We start from the raw sequence: 18,225 nt of genomic DNA, 5'->3' as shown, positions 1-18,225 counted from the left end.
CGGGGCCACCCAGGTAGGCGGGCTCCTACGCAACCGGGGCCACCCAGGTAGGCGGGCTCCTACGCAACCGGGGCCACCCAGGTAGGCGGGCTCCTACGCAACCGGGGCCACCCAGGTAGGCGGGCTCCTACGCAACCGGGGCCACCCTGGTAGCAGGCTCCAACGCAACCAGGGCTACCCAGGTAGGAGGCTCCAACGCAACCAGGGCCACGCTGGTAGGAGGCTCCAATGCAACCAGGGCCACGCTGGTAGGAGGCTCCAACGCAACCAGGGCCACGCTGGTAGGAGGCTCCAATGCAACCAGGGCCACCCTGGTAGCAGGCTCCAACGCAACCGGGGCCACGCTGGTAGGAGGCTCCAATGCAACCAGGGCCACCCTGGTAGGAGGCTCCAATGCAACCAGGGCCACCCTGGTAGGAGGCTCCAATGCAACCAGGGCCACGCTGGTAGGAGGCTCCAATGCAACCAGGGCCACGCTGGTAGGAGGCTCCAATGCAACCAGGGCCACCCCGGTAGGCGGGCTCCTACGCAACCAGGGCCACCCCGGTAGGCGGGCTCCTACGCAACCAGGGCCACCATGTTAGGTGGCTCCAGTTGGGTGGGTAGCAGCCGTCTTGTAAGTATTCTATCTGCACATTTAGCACTCTGCCTGCAGTTCCGCTTTAGTCAGCGGTCACACGGCTGCGATTTAAAGTCGCACGATTTGTGTGCAATTTCAGGTGATATTTCTTAAGACTTTATTGCTACTTGTGAAGATTTTCAACGATTTCTTGCAATTTGCAGTGCGATTTCCATTCCATGTCAGTGAAATCGCAACGAAACTGCGGAAAAAGTAAAGGAAGGAACTACTTTAGACATCGCGGTGCAGCAAATTGTAAATGTTAAAGACACACGTACATTCACTAGTCTAGGTTCACAGCCATGTGTTTTCTGATGCGTTTTGCAGAAACGCACAGCAGTCCATTTAACATGATTTCCTATGGGACACGTTCACTTTTTTTTTTACCCGGTGCATTTTTTGGAAAGCGTTTTTTTTTTGTTTTTTTTTTTAAACGCAAAACATTGTGTTTTTTGGTTCCATGGACTTCAGTGGAGACACTGCAGAAATGCATGCAGTGTGTTTTTGATGCATTTTGCGTTTAATCTGCACAGCAACAAATTGAAAAAAGAAAAGAGCAAAACACATCAAAAACGCAAAACACCACAAAAAACACAAACCAAAACGCAAACTGCATAGGTGTGACCCGAGCCTTAGATGTGATTTTGGGTGCAATTTCAATTCCCAAAAGCAGCGGTATGACCGGCTCCGGCCGAGTGTCTGAACTGGACCCGCTGTGTTTGCACCGGGCGGCTAAATGCTGTGCAGCGATTGAAGGAGGAGCTCTGTATCTGGGACCTGATTGGTTTAGCTACCTGCCTGCACAAAGACCAAATGCACTTCAACAGTCATGCTGCAAGAAGGAGCTGAGGCTCAAGTTGCATATTCTGCAGGGAATAGGAAAGACAGGACTAAAAGCATGAAAAATAGTTATGCGCACTGTAAGAGACGGCAGACGGAAGGGAAGCAAGCTGCATTTTGCTGAACAGCCGAGGACAGGAGGGCGACAGCCGAGGACAGGGGGGCGACAGCCGAGGACAGGGGGGCGACAGCCGAGGACAGGGGGGCGACAGCCGAGGACAGGGGGGCGACAGCCGAGGACAGGGGGGCGACAGCCGAGGACAGGGGGGCGACAGCCGAGGACAGGGGGGCGACAGCCGAGGACAGGGGGGCGACAGCCGAGGACAGGGGGGCGACAGCCGAGGACAGGAGGCGACAGCCGAGGACAGGAGACGACAGCCGAGGACAGGAGGCGACAGCCGAGGACAGGAGGCGACAGCCGAGGACAGGAGGCGACAGCCGAGGACAGGAGGCGACAGCCGAGGACAGGAGGCGACAGCCGAGGACAGGAGACGACAGCCGAGGACAGGAGGCCGACAGCCGAGGACAGGAGACGACAGCCGAGGACAGGAGACGACAGCCGAGGACAGAAGGCGACAGCCGAGGACAGAAGGCGACAGCCGAGGACAGAAGACGACAGCCGAGGACAGAAGACGACAGCCGAGGACAGAAGACGACAATACCTTAGATCTTCTGGGTTCAGGTTGATAATCTGGGTGATGAAATTGTCCCTGAGAACAACAGTCCTGATTTTCCTCCAATCATTCGTCTCCTCGCCCAGGAGGAGACAGATGGACTCTAGGGCCAGTTTTACTGCAGCGGGAGGGTTGGCCATTGCTTTTACTTCAACAAGGTGTTGTCTTTTTATAGAGCTCACCGCTAGGAAGGGGGGGGGGGGGGGTGGTAAAAACAGTGTTAACATACATGCAGGGTTAGTAACCAAACTGCCACTGGGGATCCAGCAAAGAAATTTCAGTTCCAGGAAACAGGGGGGCGGGGGGTTGGCTGACATTTTAGTTTTGGGAGGTGTGCTCAGCTGGATTTTACAGCAGTCCAACAAGCGAGGTCTTCCTGGGAATTGCAGCTGTGGATATAAAGCAAGGGGACCCGGCCTTGTTCACACAGGCTTCAGTATGCAGGAGAGCATATACAGTGCAGGAAATGCGTATTTGCTCCCAATCCCCCCCCCCCCCCCCCCGATGCTGAATGTTCGCCCCTCACACAGAAACAATCGGTCTAACAATGGAATGTTCGCCCCTCACACAGAAATGATCGGTCTAACAATGGAATGTTCGCCCCTCACACAGAAATGATCGGTCTAACAATGGAATGTTCGCCCCTCACACAGAAACGATCGGTCTAACAATGGAATGTTCGGTGTAACACTGAGAGACAGAATACAACAACAAATTCAGCAGAAATGCGTCTAACAAATGATGACGGATCTGCATGTTCATGAGGGAAAGAAGGATTTGATCCCCTATCATTCAGCAGGATTTCTGGCTCCCAGGTGTCTCTCATACAGGTAACAAGCTGAGATTAGAAGCAGTCTCTTAAAGGGAGTGCTGCTAATCTCATTGTGTTACCTGTATAAAAGACACCTGTCCACAGGAGCCATCAAACCATCAGATTCCAAACTCTCCACCATGGCAAAGACCAAAGAGCTGTCCAAGGATGTCAGGGACAAGATGGTAGACCTACACAAGGCTGGACTGGGCTACCAAACTATGGCCAAGCAGCTTGGTGAGAAGGTGACAACAGTCGGTGCAATCATTCACAAATGGAAGAAACACAAAACAAGTGTCAGTCTCCCTAGGTCTGGTGCACCATGCAAGATCTCACCTCGTGGAGTGTCAATGATCATGAGAACAGTGAGGAATCATCCCAGAACTACACGTGAGGATCTTGTCAATGATCTCCAGGCAGCTGGGACCACAGTCACCAAGAAAACAATTGGTAACACACTACGCCGACAAGGACTGAAATCCTGCAGTGCCCGCACGGTCCCTCTGCTCAAGAAAGCACATGTCCAGCCCGTCTGAAGTCTGCCACTGAACATCTGAATGATGCCGAGGAGGACTGGTGGGAAGTGTTGTGGTCAGAGGAGACCAAAATCCAGCTCTTTGGCATCAACTCAACTCGCCGTGTTTGGAGGAGGAGGAATGCTGCCTATGACCCCAAGAACACCATCCCAACTGTGAAACATGGTGGTGGAAACATTCTGCTTTGGGGGTGTTCTTCTGCTAAGGGGACAGGACAACTGCACCGCATCAAAGGGACGATGGACGGGGCAATGTACCCTCAAATCTTGGGTGAGAACCTTCTTCCCTCAGCCAGGGCATTGAAAATGGGTGGTGGATGGGTGTTCCAGCATGACAATGACCCAAAACACACGGCCAAGGCAACAAAGGAGCGGCTCAAGAAGAAGCACATTAAGGTCCTGGAGTGGCCTAGCCAGTCTCCAGACCTTCATCCGATTGACAATCTGTGGAGGGAGCTGAAAGTTCGAGTTGCCAAACGTCAGCCACCAAACCTTAATGACTTGGAGAAGATCTGCCAAGAGGAGTGGGCCAAAATCCCTCCTGAGATGTGTGCGAACCTGGGGGCCAACTCCAGGAAAAGTCTGACCTCTGTGATGGCCAACAAGGGATTGGCCACCAAGTACTAAGTCATGTTTTGTGAAGGGGATCAAATCCTTCTTTCCCTCATGAACATGCAGATCCATCATCATTTGTTAGACGCATTTCTGCTGAATTTGTTGTTGTATTCTGTCTCTCAGTGTTACACCGAACATTCCATTGTTAGACCGATCGTTTCTGTGTGAGGGGCGAACATTCCATTGTTAGACCGATCGTTTCTGTGTGAGGGGCGAACATTCCATTGTTAGACCGATCGTTTCTGTGTGAGGGGGGGGAACATTCCATTGTTAGACCGATCGTTTCTGTGTGAGGGGGGGAACATTCCATTGTTAGACCGATCATTTCTGTGTGAGGGGTGAACGTTCCATTGTTAGACCGATCATTTCTGTGTGAGGGGTGAACGTTCCATTGTTAGACCGATCGTTTCTGTGTGAGGGGCGAACATTCCATTGTTAGACCGATCGTTTCTGTGTGAGGGGCGAACATTCCATTGTTAGACCGATCGTTTCTGTGTGAGGGGCGAACATTCCATTGTTAGACCGATCGTTTCTGTGTGAGGGGCGAACATTCCATTGTTGGACCGATCGTTTGAGTGAGGGGCGAACATTCCATTGTTAGACCGATCGTTTCTGTGTGAGGGGCGAACATTCACCATCAGCAGGGGGGCAAATACACATTTCCTGCACTGTATATACTGCGCTTTCCACTCAAATCCAGGCTGTCCCTTTTGGTCAGAACGCCCATTAACACAAAGCCGGCTATACAATCTATTCTTCTACAAGCTGAAACCTGATTGAATGGGTCCGCTGTGGCCTATAAAAACGTCAGAGGAACCAAACCGCTGTATTAGGTGGAGCCTTGAAAGATCGGGACACAGCCAATCATTTTACACAGGGGCAGCGACACCACAGGGGCAGCGACACCACAGGGGCAGCGACACCACAGGGGCAGCGACACCACAGGGGCAGCGACACCACAGGGGCAGCGACACCACAGGGGCGCCTCTCCCAGCCGACTGTTGAAGTGCGCCCCGGCCGTCCAATAACTTCCTTTACAACCAATTCCTCTCCCTCCCCCCAGCAGCAGTTTGTACACAAATCTTATCTATTCACCTGATCTCCTCAGCAGAAAAGTTTACAATAGTCGGGATGAAGTTTTCCCTCATTATGATGGAACGAATCTGTTTCCAGTCCGTTGTACTCTCACCCAGCAGCAGACAGATGGACTCCAATGCCAGCTTCACTGCTGCTGGAGGGTTGGCCATAGAACGGACCTCTACCAGGTGCTGCTTCTTGATTGATTTTACAGCTAATCACCATGTGATCACAGCAGATCAAAGGAGGAGGACAGACAGCGGGAGAGACAGAAAATCAACAAGGACAGGAAAAAAAAACAAAAACATGGAAAGAAAAAAAATGAGGAAATTTGATTAGAACATTCATTATGGAAAATCACAGGAATATCTAACGAGGGCTGACGGGGCGTACAAATCGCCCAGAAACAACATCTACACTTACATTTCAAACAAAATCTTCTGTAGTTTTTTAAAAAAACACTTAAAACCAAAAGTACTTTTTACCCCCCCCCCCCCCCCCCCCCCGAGGTTTATTTACTAAAGGCAAATAGTCAGAGCATTGCATGATGGGAAACTCAGAAATGAAGGAAAGCTCCACTAATTTCTATCATCCAATCGCATGCAAGCAAAATTTTATTTTTTTTTCCCCCTCCAATCTAAAGCAAGCGCACTTGCGGTCCGCAGACTATTTGCCTCCAGTAAATCCCCCCCCCCCCTCCCCCGTGTCTAGAAGTCACCTTTGCCCCGGCCACATTTTGCCGCATCCACTTGTATTTAACGCAATACCTCTGCAGGACTTATTTCCAACACTGAAAACTACAATTTTAACACTTAATTTATTCTGATTTTTAATATTTAATTAATTCTAGTAAAAGCCGAACTCCTTCCATATACTATATCATGACCACGGCAGGAATTAAATACTCGATTTATTGCAGATTTTTTGAAACCGTAACATGACGACAGAGCTAAAAACATGGGGCACTGCAGATTTTTTAATGAAGCGGCCAGCCTGCCTGTGGTCACCAGTCACAACCGCCATCACATGATTGGGAACCAGGAGGATCGGTTCCAGATTAGTGGGGACCCAACGCAGCGGCTGTCGCCAAGTGTCGACTGATGGCTCCTAACCTCATCCAGTCTGGCCCATTGCAGGACGGGAGCGCTGCCGAAGCGGGGGGACGTTTCTAAACGCCCCACTGCATCCATTCCCTGGGAGCACACGGCACTGCGATCTGTGCCCACACAGCAGAACACCGATCGCTGTAGGGGACCTCTTGTGTGAGCTCCCGATCATGTGATCACTGATTGGCCAGTGATCACATGAACAGTAGTAAACAAGATGTCACTTCCTGACATCATTGCTTACTACGTGTGAAATCTGTGAATGATCACAGAGATCACACGGTACAGGGCTATTCACAACAGCCTTGTACCATGTGACAAGCTGTGACCAATCACAGCTCTCACAGTATTTCTCAATGGCTGCAGGAATGCAGCCAGAGAGAAGGAGAAATTATTGCTTTTACAGCCTTTATGAGTGGAAAAGCAATCAGTGTACAAAAAAAACCCCAAAAAAACTAGTACAGTGTCGCCATTGATTACTGTACTGCTAGGGTGACAGTATGTAAAAAAAATATCTAAATTTAAAAAAAAAGGTAAAATTTTTTTTTGAAAAATAATTTGTAAACTAATTTGGGTTTTTTTTTTTTTTTTTTTTTTTTTTTAATTACCAAAAATATAGCGGAATACATTTTGGAGAAGATTTATGAAGAAAGATTTATGGCAAAATTTTATAAGAAAAACACTTTTCAAAATTTTTGGTCTTTCATTTATATAGCAAAAAAAAAGAAAACACAAATTCCAATGGTGAATAAACACCACCAAAATAAAGTTTTATCTGTCCAAATTTTTTTTTATATGGGTACTGTTGCATGACCGCGCAATTGTCATTGAAAGCACAATCGCGTTGAAAGCTGAACATTGGCCTGGACGGAGGGGAAAGTGTCCGGACTGGAAGGGGTTAAAAGATCAAGTGTTGATTTAAAGGTAAAAATAAAAATGTATTCCCATTCAGCGGGGGGGGGGTTGGGCTGCGTCCGCACTGCATGGGTTAACATTGCTCGCTTTTGTCTAGGGGTTCGCAAAGCAAAGATATACTTGCCTACGCTGCCGATCCTTCAGATGCAAGGCTAGTCCATGCCGCGCCTGCCTCCCCCGCACGCTAGCGATCTTGTGGGCTGCTCCTGACGTCATCACGCCCATGGATCGGCTCCAGACGGCAGGAACAGTCCACTGCTGGACGTAGGGGAGCGCAGGGCGTGGTAAGTAGACCTTTTCCCTGAGCCCATGGACAAAATGAGCAGTTTTCCCCTGCAGGAGGAGATTGGATCGTGCTTTGCTGGGTTTTTTGCCTTCCTCTGGATCATCTGTGGGTGTAGGATTATAACTTTTTATTTTTTGGTTGAACTGAATGAACTTTTGTCTTTTTTCAGCCAGACAAACTATGGAAGTGCAAGCAGAGCCCCCCTGCATGGGAAAATGAAAAGTTTGACTGGGTTCTGCTTTACACTTTGCCCCAGCATGGGTTCAGGGATGATGGCGATAAAGCCCCTGCTGGGTGTGGCCCTGAGAGATTTCCTCTCTTCCTGCGGGACCACAACTGTCTCCTCTACCAGGAAGACAAACCTAAGAGCTGTTGTATAAAGTGAAGAAAAATCATCATTTTGGTTAAAACGTTTAATCGCCTGACATAGGTGAAGTGGGCTGCAGTTCTGAGACCCGGCTGTGTGCCCTCAGCACAAAAACTGAGCTGTTGCTGACAGCTCTCAGCCCAGGATACAGATCATTAGCTGGCAGTCACATGATCACCAATTCTCCCCAACCTCGGGGCATTTTGAACTACTTATACGAATGCCAAGGTGGGCACGGAAGGTGGGCACGGAAGGTGGGCACGGAAGGTCAGCGACAGCTCTATCATTATGGGTCTCACCATTCTGAGCCTCAATGACGGCCGGCTCCACTTGGTCCAGATCCTCTTTCACGCTCTTCTGCTTCTCGGCAATAACCGCTTGCTGCTTATGCAGCTGCTCCTGGATCTCCTGACTCATGACCTGCCGGGACACAAAAGTCATCATCACATTTCACCAAGTTATGTTCGTAGCGGTGAGGACGCTCCGACACGCCATCCCTTCCATCGCTGTTCAAGGATCATCCTTGGTGTGGTGTCAGAGAAAAGGAGAACGAGCCGACAGATGTGTACATTACCAGCCAATATAGAACACATGGGCATGTCGGAATGTTGGGGTACCGGGAGAGAAAGTATGGCAATGCTGCTCCTAAGTTGCCAAAATGTTAAAAGTAGAATGGGTTTATAGAAAAAAAAAAAATACTACTACTCACCGGCCACTTTATTAGGTCCACCTGCTCAATGGCTTGGCAACACAAATTGCTAATCAGCCAATCACATGGCAGCAACTCAGTGCATTTAGGCATCCAGATGTGCACAAGACATTCTGAACTGAGCATCAGAATGGGGAAGAAAGGGGATTTAAGCGACTTTGAACTTGACATGGTTGTTGGTGTCAGACGGGCTGGTCTGAGGATTTCAAAAACTGCTGATCTATTGGGATTTTCCCGCACAGCCATCTCTAGGGTTTACAGAGAATGGTCCGAAAAAGAGAAAATATCCAGTGAGCGGCAGTTGTGTGGAGGAAAATGCCTTGTTGGTGTCAGAGGAGAATGGGCAGACTGGTGGCATTCAGAAGGTGGGGTCAGAATCTGGTGTAAACATGAAAGCATGGATCCATCCTACCTTGTATCCATGGTTCAGGCTGGTGGTGGTGTCATGGTGTGGTGGATCCATCCTGCCTTGTATCAATGGTTCAGGCTGGTGGTGGTGGTGTCATGGTGTGGTGGATCCATCCTGCCTTGTATCAATGGTTCAGGCTGGTGGTGGTGTCATGGTGTGGTGGATCCATCCTGCCTTGTATCAATGGTTCAGGCTGGTGGTGGTGGTGTCATGGTGTGGGGGATCCATCCTGCCTTGTATCAATGGTTCAGGCTGGTGGTGGTGGTGTCATGGTGTGGTGGATCCATCCTGCCTTGTATCAATGGTTCAGGCTGGTGGTGGTGGTGTCATGGTGTGGGGGATCAATCCTGCCTTGTATCAATGGTTCAGGCTGGTGGTGGTGTCATGGTGTGGTGGATCCATCCTGCCTTGTATCAATGGTTCAGGCTGGTGGTGGTGGTGTCATGGTGTGGGGGATCCATCCTGCCTTGTATCAATGGTTCAGGCTGGTGGTGGTGTCATGGTGTGGTGGATCCATCCTGCCTTGTATCAATGGTTCAGGCTGGTGGTGGTGTCATGGTGTGGTGGATCCATCCTGCCTTGTATCAATGGTTCAGGCTGGTGGTGGTGGTGTCATGGTGTGGTGGATCCATCCTGCCTTGTATCAATGGTTCAGGCTGGTGGTGGTGGTGTCATGGTGTGGGGGATCAATCCTGCCTTGTATCAATGGTTCAGGCTGGTGGTGGTGTCATGGTGTGGTGGATCCATCCTGCCTTGTATCAATGGTTCAGGCTGGTGGTGGTGGTGTCATGGTGTGGGGGATCCATCCTGCCTTGTATCAATGGTTCAGGCTGGTGGTGGTGGTGTCATGGTGTGGGGGATCCATCCTGCCTTGTATCAATGGTTCAGGCTGGTGGTGGTTTCATGGTGTGGGGGATCCATCCTGCCTTGTATCAACGGTTCAGGCTGGTGGTGGTGGTGTCATGGTGTGGGGGATCCATCCTGCCTTGTATCAATGGTTCAGGCTGGTGGTGGTGGTGTCGTGGTGTGGGGGATCCATCCTGCCTTGTGTCAATGGTTCAGGCTGGTGGTGGTGGTGTCATGGTGTGGGGGATCCATCCTGCCTTGTATCAATGGTTCAGGCTGGTGGTGGTGGTGTCATGGTGTGGGGGATCCATCCTGCCTTGTATCAATGGTTCAGGATGGTGGTGGTGGTGTCATCGTGTGGTGGATCCATCCTACCTTGTATCAATGGTTCAGGCTGGTGGTGGTGTCATGGTGTGGGGGATCCATCCTGCCTTGTGTCCAAGGTTCAGGCTGGTGGTGTCATGGTGTGGGGGAGATTTTCTTGGCTCTACAAAGGTGTACCTAATAAAGTGGCTGGTGGGTGTAGACGGCTACGGCATTCAGGGCTGCATCTGTCCTCCGCTTAGAATACTGAGAAGTGAACAATCAAAAGGCCACATACAGTTTGCGCCTCCAGTGAGCAGAGAGCCGAGGACTGTCACCATCTCTCTGCTCTGCCCCTCCAGCACTCACAGGAGCCCCGGGCTGGGCAGGGGATGGGAGTGTGTGGCTCAGTCTCAGGAGCAAGCCAAAAAAAGCAAAGCCAGCTGAAATCCAGACATCTGGGAGGATCCAGACTTTAAAGTTGGGAACTTTCCTGGAACCAGATGAGTGGTGACAGCCCACTGCTTACCTGAAACCGGGTCTCAGGGGTGCAGAACGAGCTGCGATACCAAGGATCAGTGCAGCCAAATAAAGCTCTACACATACAAAGAAAACAAACGGAGGGCGCACCGGCCAAGTGCATTGCCGAAAAAACATTTAATAAAGCGATAAAGTAGGAACTGGACTCACAAACCACAATAATGTCAAAGGCACACCATGAAAGAACAGCTCTGTCCAATCCGCACCACGTGACCGTCCACAATGGGAACCCTGGACTTCCAACAGGCTAACGCGTTTCAAGGACTTTCCTCTTCCTCAGAGCCCTCCCCCGTTAGCCTGTTGGACCTCCAGGCCTCCCATTGCGGACAGACACGTGGTGTGGATTGTGCAGAGCTGTTCTGAGTCCTCTGAGGAAGAAGAAAGTACACGAAACGCGTTAGCCTGTTGGAAGTCCAGGGTTCCCATTGTGGACGGTCACGTGGTGCGGATTGGACAGAGCTGTTCTTTCATGGTGTGCCTTTGACATTGTGGTTTGTGAGTACAATTCCTACTTTATCGCTTTATTAAATGTTTTTATGGTAATGCACTTGGCCGGTGCGCCCTCCGTTTGTTTTCTTTCTATTCAGTACATTGGGACTTCCCCGGTCCTCTGATGGCAGCAAGGAGTGGACATTCCAGGACCACCGCCATGTGGTCAGAACCTTTATGGAGTCCATCCCCAAGTGCGGGAGTATTTGGGTCGGCTGGTTTTGTTAAAGCTCTTCACATGAATGATTTCCTCCAAGTACAATACTTCAGAAACAAAGCAGAACAAAAAAACAAAAAATTACCTTTTTCTTCTCCGCTTCCTGCTGATCCTTCACCATTTTCTTCAGCTTGTCATTGGCAGCTGCATTTTTCACCTCCAGCTCCTGGCTCTTTATGCGCAGATCACGACGCAGTTCCTCCACCTGAAGTCAGGAAAGGAAACGGATTCCCATTACAATTTGGGGTCAGAAAACCAGTAAAATAGCAGATATGCAATCTGTGTGTTCAAAGAATTTAAAAATATTAACTCCACTTTCCCATCCCCCCCCCACGTTTCTCCCTACTTCTCTGTAGTGCTCTTCACAGCACACACCTCAACAGCGAATCCAGCGTTCTGCTGCGATCCACCAAGTGCCACACAGAGGGTCCTGTGCCGCCATCTTGGTCTTATCCGGCTGGCTACCTCTTCAGGGCTTCGGCAGCCAGGGCCCATGGTGTGTCAGGCCCCGGCTGCTCTGTGCTGATCCTGCAGCCTCCTGGAACACCGAATTCTCAGGAGGCTGAAGGCGCGGGCACACCATATAGTCCTAGGCCAGGATGGCAGTGGGGAAAAAATTAGAAGAAAAAACTCCAACTCTTTTTGGAAGTTCAGTTCTGTTTCATACATCTAATATGTCCCTAAACGTTCCACCAAGACCACGGCCTCTGGCCGACTTCCTCACAAAGTAAAATATAGACACGCAAATATGTGACAACCTCATAGGGGACCCGAGACACAACGGAAGGCAGACATGAAGTGAAAGAACGAGACCAGATAACCAGGAGGAACTTTGACAGCCAAGGGCAGAATTTGGAGGGTCCAATGTGGTACGCAGCCAATGAGAACTACTTGGACAGCGAGGCCCAACAACACAACCAGCTAAGAGTTGTCAGAAGCGTCCAGGAACCCAATCTAAAGCAACCGGCTTCATAGGACACAGTGACAGCGCGGTCTCCTCCCCGAGCGGGGGTACAGGAGGGGGAAAGGAGGTGGTGTCCTCCCCGAGCGGGGGTACAGGAGGGGGAAAGGAGGTGGTGTCCTCCCCGAGCGGGGGTACAGGAGGGGGAAAGGAGGAGGAGTCCTCCCCGAGCGGGGGTACAGGAGGGGGAAAGGAGGAGGTGTCCTCCCCGAGCGGGGGTACAGGAGGGGGAAAGGAGGAGGTGTCCTCCCCGAGCGGGGGTACAGGAGGGGGAAAGGAGGAGGAGTCCTCCCCGAGCGGGGGTACAGGAGGGGGAAAGGAGGAGGTGTCCTCCCCGAGCGGCGGTACAGGAGGGAAAAAGGAGGAGGAGTCCTCCCCGAGCGGCAGTACAGGAGGGGGAAAGGAGGAGGTGTCCTCCCCGAGCGGCAGTACAGGAGGGGGAAAGGAGGAGGTCTCCTCCCCGAGCGGGGGTACAGGAGGGGGAAAGGAGGAGGTCTCCTCCCCGAGCGGGGGTACAGGAGGGGGAAAGAAGGAGGTCTCCTCCCCGAGCGGGGGTACAGGAGGGGGAAAGAAGGAGGTCTCCTCCCCGAGCGGGGGTACAGGAGGGGGAAAGAAGGAGGTCTCCTCCCCGAGCGGGGGTACAGGAGGGGGAAAGAAGGAGGTCTCCTCCCCGAGCGGGGGTACAGGAGGGGGAAAGAAGGAGGTCTCCTCCCCGAGCGGGGGTACAGGAGGGGGAAAGAAGGAGGTCTCCTCCCCGAGCGGGGGTACAGGAGGGGGAAAGAAGGAGGTCTCCTCCCCGAGCGGGGGTACAGGAGGGGGAAAGAAGGAGGTCTCCTCCCCGAGCGGGGGTACAGGAGGGGGAAAGAAGGAGGTCTCCTCCCCGAGCGGGGGTACAGGAGGGGGAAAGAAGGAGGTCTCCTCCCCGAGCGGGGGTACAGGAGGGGGAAAGAAGGAGGTCTCCTCCCCGAGCGGGGGTACAGTACGGGGAAAGGAGGTCTCCTCCCCGAGCGGGGGTACAGTACGGGGAAAGGAGGTCTCCTCCCCGAGCGGGGGTACAGTACGGGGAAAGGAGGTCTCCTCCCCGAGCGGGGGTACAGTACGGGGAAAGGAGGTCTCCTCCCCGAGCGGGGGTACAGTACGGGGAAAGGAGGTCTCCTCCCCGAGCGGTGGTACAGTACGGGGAAAGGAGGTCTCCTCCCCGAGCGGTGGTACAGTACGGGGAAAGGAGGTCTCCTCCCCGAGCGGGGGTATAGTACAGGGAAAGGAGGTCTCCTCCCCGAGCGGGGGTCTAGTACAGGGAAAGGAGGTCTCCTCCCCGAGTGGTGGTACAGTAGGGAGGAGACCTCCTTTCCCCGTGAACGGGGAAATGAAAACTGGTTTCTAAACCAGAAAAGTAAAGCTGATAACTTGGCAGCTAGAAGTACGGAATCCAAGCATCTTAGGACTTCTCCGCATCCTCCCTGGTAACGGCAACGTCCGTCACATCTGACCCAAGCCTCCATATTGGAACCATCGCTGCCGGACCAACTGGTCGGGGTATTCCGGTAAAGAAAGCTTCTAATGATCACAAACCTGATCCACCGTCTCCTTGATCTTCCGCAGACCGACGTTCAGATGCATCTGCTGCTCCTCCAGCTCACTCCTCTTCTCATTGAATAGGTCGGCGTAGTGATTTATAAAGTCCAAGTAATGGCGGGGAGTGATGGCCATCGTCCTACCACCTCTCTTGGCAAGGCGGGCATTGGCCTGGGGGAGAGAAAGAAAAACACGACTTCTGTCAGAACCAAACAACTCGTGTGAACTCTTTGGGTTGGCCTATGAAAGCATTGTAAAGGTGAGGCATGCAAATTCAGAGAAACCTGATGAGAGCCAAGTCCCTGGTTTCCTGAACCCCCCCAACCCCCCTGCAAGGACAGGCCAAGGCAAAAATTGGTCCTTCTGGTAGGACATGTGTAAGCCGAGAGAGAAGCCAGTGCAGACCACTATATAAAAAGCTGGAAGGATAAGTCCACTTCTCATAACTTGTTATATAGTACACACATATCCAGGGGGCGTAACATGTCATGAAAACACCAACCCCCCACTTTGAGAGCCCCCCCCCCCAAACTAGCTGTCAAATAAAAAAAGCAAAAAAACCACCAAAAAAACCCAGCATGGCCACACGGGGCTCCGCCAATGCCACTCCTCTGTGAATGAGAACTACAAGTCCCAACAGACTTCACAGGAAACTTCAAGTTCTCAATGAACTCCTCAGCTCTGTGGTAGTACATGGACTCTTCCTGTCAGTATATCTGCGTGCCTAAACACCCCCACATACATCCCATACACCCCCCATGTACATTCCCCGTATATATCCCATACACCCCCCCCCATACATCCCATACACCCCCCCACATACATCCCATACACCCCCCATGTACATTCCCCGTATATATCCCATACACCTCCCCCATACATCCCATACACCCCCCCATGTACATTCCCCGTATATATCCCATACACCCCCCCCCCATACATCCCATACACCCCCCCCCCCCATACATCCCATACACCCCCCCCATGTACATTCCCCGTATATATCCCATACACCCCCCCCCCATACATCCCATAACCCCCCCCCCCCCATACATCCCATACACCCCCCCATGTACATTCCCCGTATATATCTCATACACCCCTCCACAAATCCCATACCATACACCCCCGCATACACATCCCTGTATATATTCCAAACCCCCCCCCCCCCCCGTACATCCAACACCCCCCCCCGTACATTCCCCACATATACCCCCCCCCTTCCGTACATCCTGTACAACCCCCATACACCCCTGCATACATCCCATACCGTACACCCCCGCATACATTTCACCCCCCGTACATCCCATACATTCCCCCAAATAACCCCCATACATTTCCCCGCACACACCCCCATACATTCTGCCGCACACACCCCCATACATTCCCCCGCACATCCCATAGATCACCCGCAGATCCATTAAGTCCACCATACATCCCATACACCCATGTGTATTTGTCCATCCAGCCCTGCGATTTATGCAGCCCTGCCACACTCTAACCAGCTCAGTGACTACTCTAGTCTGCGGTGCATTGAAGCAATACAGCCCAACCCTCTGCTGTGCCTACATATGGAATATGTCTGAGAAGATCTCTTTTCTCTCTATCAGTGCATGTGTATGCAGGAGAGTGCCCGAGTCATGCCCCGCAGGAAAAGAAGGAAGGGAAGGGAAGGAAGCAAACAGAAGGGAAGGGAAAAAAAAAAGGAGGCTGTACCTGGTGAAGAGTTTGGTGTACAAACACACAGCCATTGACAATGGCCTCCCTATGGGATGGAGGTTGGGGCAGCTTGTCATAGACCACAGGCATGTAATCTGGAACAATGTAGTTCGGCTTCTCGAGGTCCATCTTGCTGGTGAACTCTTTGCCCACTTGATAGAGGGCTTCTGTTGACCAATCACCAAACCAGTTCAGCACACATCTTAAATAGAGAACACAAATAATGAGTATTTGAAGTTTCCGCGTCCAATATTCTAGCAGTGTGTAGGACGTCACAGACCTGTTGAACAGAGCTGGAGAGGTGGCGGCTCGGTCCTTCAGCCCTTCTGAGGACGGATTCATGGTGAAGACCACATGTAGATTCCGGATGACCTGGCTGGTGAACCATTTGTAGAGCTCCTCATGGGAGTCCAGCATGAGACCTTCTTTCTGAGCTCCTTCCTTGCATTGTGTCATGAGTGTGGAATATTCGTCACCCTCAAACAATCCAGGAACCTACATAAGAGGGCAGAGAGGACAACGTGAGAGTGGGACCTGGAACCACAAACACGGTACCAACAGCCAGAGCCGGAGGAACTTACCTCTCCATTGGCCAGTAAAGTGTTCATTCTTTCAAGGAATCCAGAGTCTAGAACATTGGACTCGTCCATGATGAAGGCGATCTTCTCATTCTTGCAGCCAGACCTCCTCAGTACAGTTCTCAGATCTTCGTCAAAGTCCTCACCTGTGTACTTCCTGTGCACCTGTATAAAAATACGGCACAATCTCCATCACCACGTAACATACGCCACGATGTCCAGCGCCACGTAACATACGCCACGATGTCCAGCGCCACGTAACATACGCCACGATGTCCAGCGCCACGTAACATACGCCACGATGTCCAGCGCCACGTAACATACGCCACGATGTCCAGCGCCACGTAACATACGCCACGATGTCCAGCGCCACGTAACATACGCCACGATGTCCAGCGCCACGTAACATACGCCACGATGTCCAGCGCCACGTAACATACGCCACATTCTCTACATGCATCCATTGATTTTTTTACAGCAAAACCACACTTCTGCCTCGACTCCCAAAAGCCTGACCACACACTGGATAAAGGATACTTGGCAGAGGTAGTTCTTGGGGGTTTATGTCAGGGGTCTCCAAACTTTCTAAGCAAAAAGGGACAGTTTATTGTCCTTCAGGTGGGTCGCATTGAGGCCAGTGGGAGTAGAAAATACCCAACCATCACTGGCGTCAGTGGGAGGAATGGCGCCCCATCACTGGCGTCAGTGGGAGGAATGGCGCCCCATCACTGGCGTCAGTGGGAGGAATGGCGCCCCATCACTGGCGTCAGTGGGAGGAATGGCGCCCCATCACTGGCGTCAGTGGGAGGAATGGCGCCCCATCACTGGCGTCAGTGGGAGGAATGGCGCCCCATCACTGGCGTCAGTGGGAGGAATGGCGCCCCATCACTGGCGTCAGTGGGAGGAATGGCGCCCCATCACTGGCGTCAGTGGGAGGAATGGCGCCCCATCACTGGCGTCAGTGGGAGGAATGGCGCCCCATCACTGGCGTCAGTGGGAGGAATGGCGCCCCATCACTGGCGTCAGTGGGAGGAATGGCGCCCCATCACTGGCGTCAGTGGGAGGAATGGCGCCCCATCACTGGCGTCAGTGGGAGGAATGGCGCCCCATCACTGGCGTCAGTGGGAGGAATGGCGCCCCAAGGGCCAGATAAAGGCAAGCAAAGGGCCATATCCAGACCCCAGAGCCACAGTTTGATGACAGAAAAAAAAAAAAAGAAAAAAAAGTAGAACACGCTGCATTTTATCTGTACATAACTGTACTAGAATGCACTAAAAATGCATCAAAAAAGCACCGGAACGCACATGTCCCTATTTAAATTGAAGAAAAAGATGGGAAAAGTTAACTGGAATGCATAAAAATATACCGGAACACGCCAAAACACGCATGCAAAAACCACACCCGGAACACATCTGGACTGCGTTTCTATAGTAAATGAATGGATCCTCACCTTAATCTGGTACACACTCAGCCCGTTCATCCAAGCCACAAATCTGGACAGCGTGGTCTTCCCAGCGCCACTCACACCAATCAGAAGCAAATGACCTTGTGGTTGGCGGAAGATCCTGAAAAGGGGAGAAAAAAAAAAAAAAAGAAAGACAATTCAGACATTTTAAAAAGAAAACAAAACACCTGTCTAGGAAACATGGAAGTCTGAGCAATAAACAGGAGGAAAAGGTTCAAATAACAGAAAAATAAAAATCTGAGAAGTTCCACAAATACCAACAATTAGACTTGAAGCAGAAATGAGTAACTGGAGATGTGAAAGTCCTTTAACCCCGCCCCCTTCAGAGGATTCCCCCAACCCCCCCTGGAAGATTTCCCCCCTTCCTGACCAGGCCATTTTTTTGAAGTACGGCGCTGCATTACTTTAACTGACAATTGCACGGTCATGCAACACCACACCCAAATTAAAATTACGTCTTTTTTCCCACAAATTGAGCTTTCTTTCGGTGGCATTTGATCTCCTGTGTTTATTTATTTGGGTTGCAGAAAAAAAAAAGACTGACAATTTTGAGAAAAAAAAAAAGACCT

General features: G+C 51.4%; 1 protein-coding gene across 1 annotated transcript in view; it reads right to left on the bottom strand.

Annotated features, from left to right (window-relative positions):
- LOC149433160 (cytoplasmic dynein 1 heavy chain 1-like) overlaps positions 1-17,756 on the bottom strand; it is a gene marked incomplete at both ends in the record, with an annotated part of 41,954 nt that extends 24,198 nt beyond the window's left edge. The window contains 8 exons of the mRNA XM_089664578.1: positions 5,190-5,385; positions 8,145-8,265; positions 11,444-11,563; positions 13,892-14,065; positions 15,611-15,815; positions 15,894-16,108; positions 16,195-16,356; positions 17,642-17,756. Of these exons, the coding sequence (XP_089520704.1) occupies positions 5,190-5,385; positions 8,145-8,265; positions 11,444-11,563; positions 13,892-14,065; positions 15,611-15,815; positions 15,894-16,108; positions 16,195-16,356; positions 17,642-17,756 (1,308 nt within the window). The remainder of the gene's footprint in view (positions 1-5,189; positions 5,386-8,144; positions 8,266-11,443; positions 11,564-13,891; positions 14,066-15,610; positions 15,816-15,893; positions 16,109-16,194; positions 16,357-17,641) is intronic.
- Positions 17,757-18,225: the final 469 nt, after the last annotated feature.

Source organism: Staurois parvus, unplaced genomic scaffold (assembly GCF_062004578.1).
Source record: "Staurois parvus isolate SC_StPar_1 unplaced genomic scaffold, SC_StPar_1.0 ptg001954l, whole genome shotgun sequence".
NCBI classification, from domain to species: domain Eukaryota; kingdom Metazoa; phylum Chordata; class Amphibia; order Anura; family Ranidae; genus Staurois; species Staurois parvus.
Note: the sequence above shows the minus strand (reverse complement) of the source record. Positions and strands in the feature narration are given on the sequence as shown.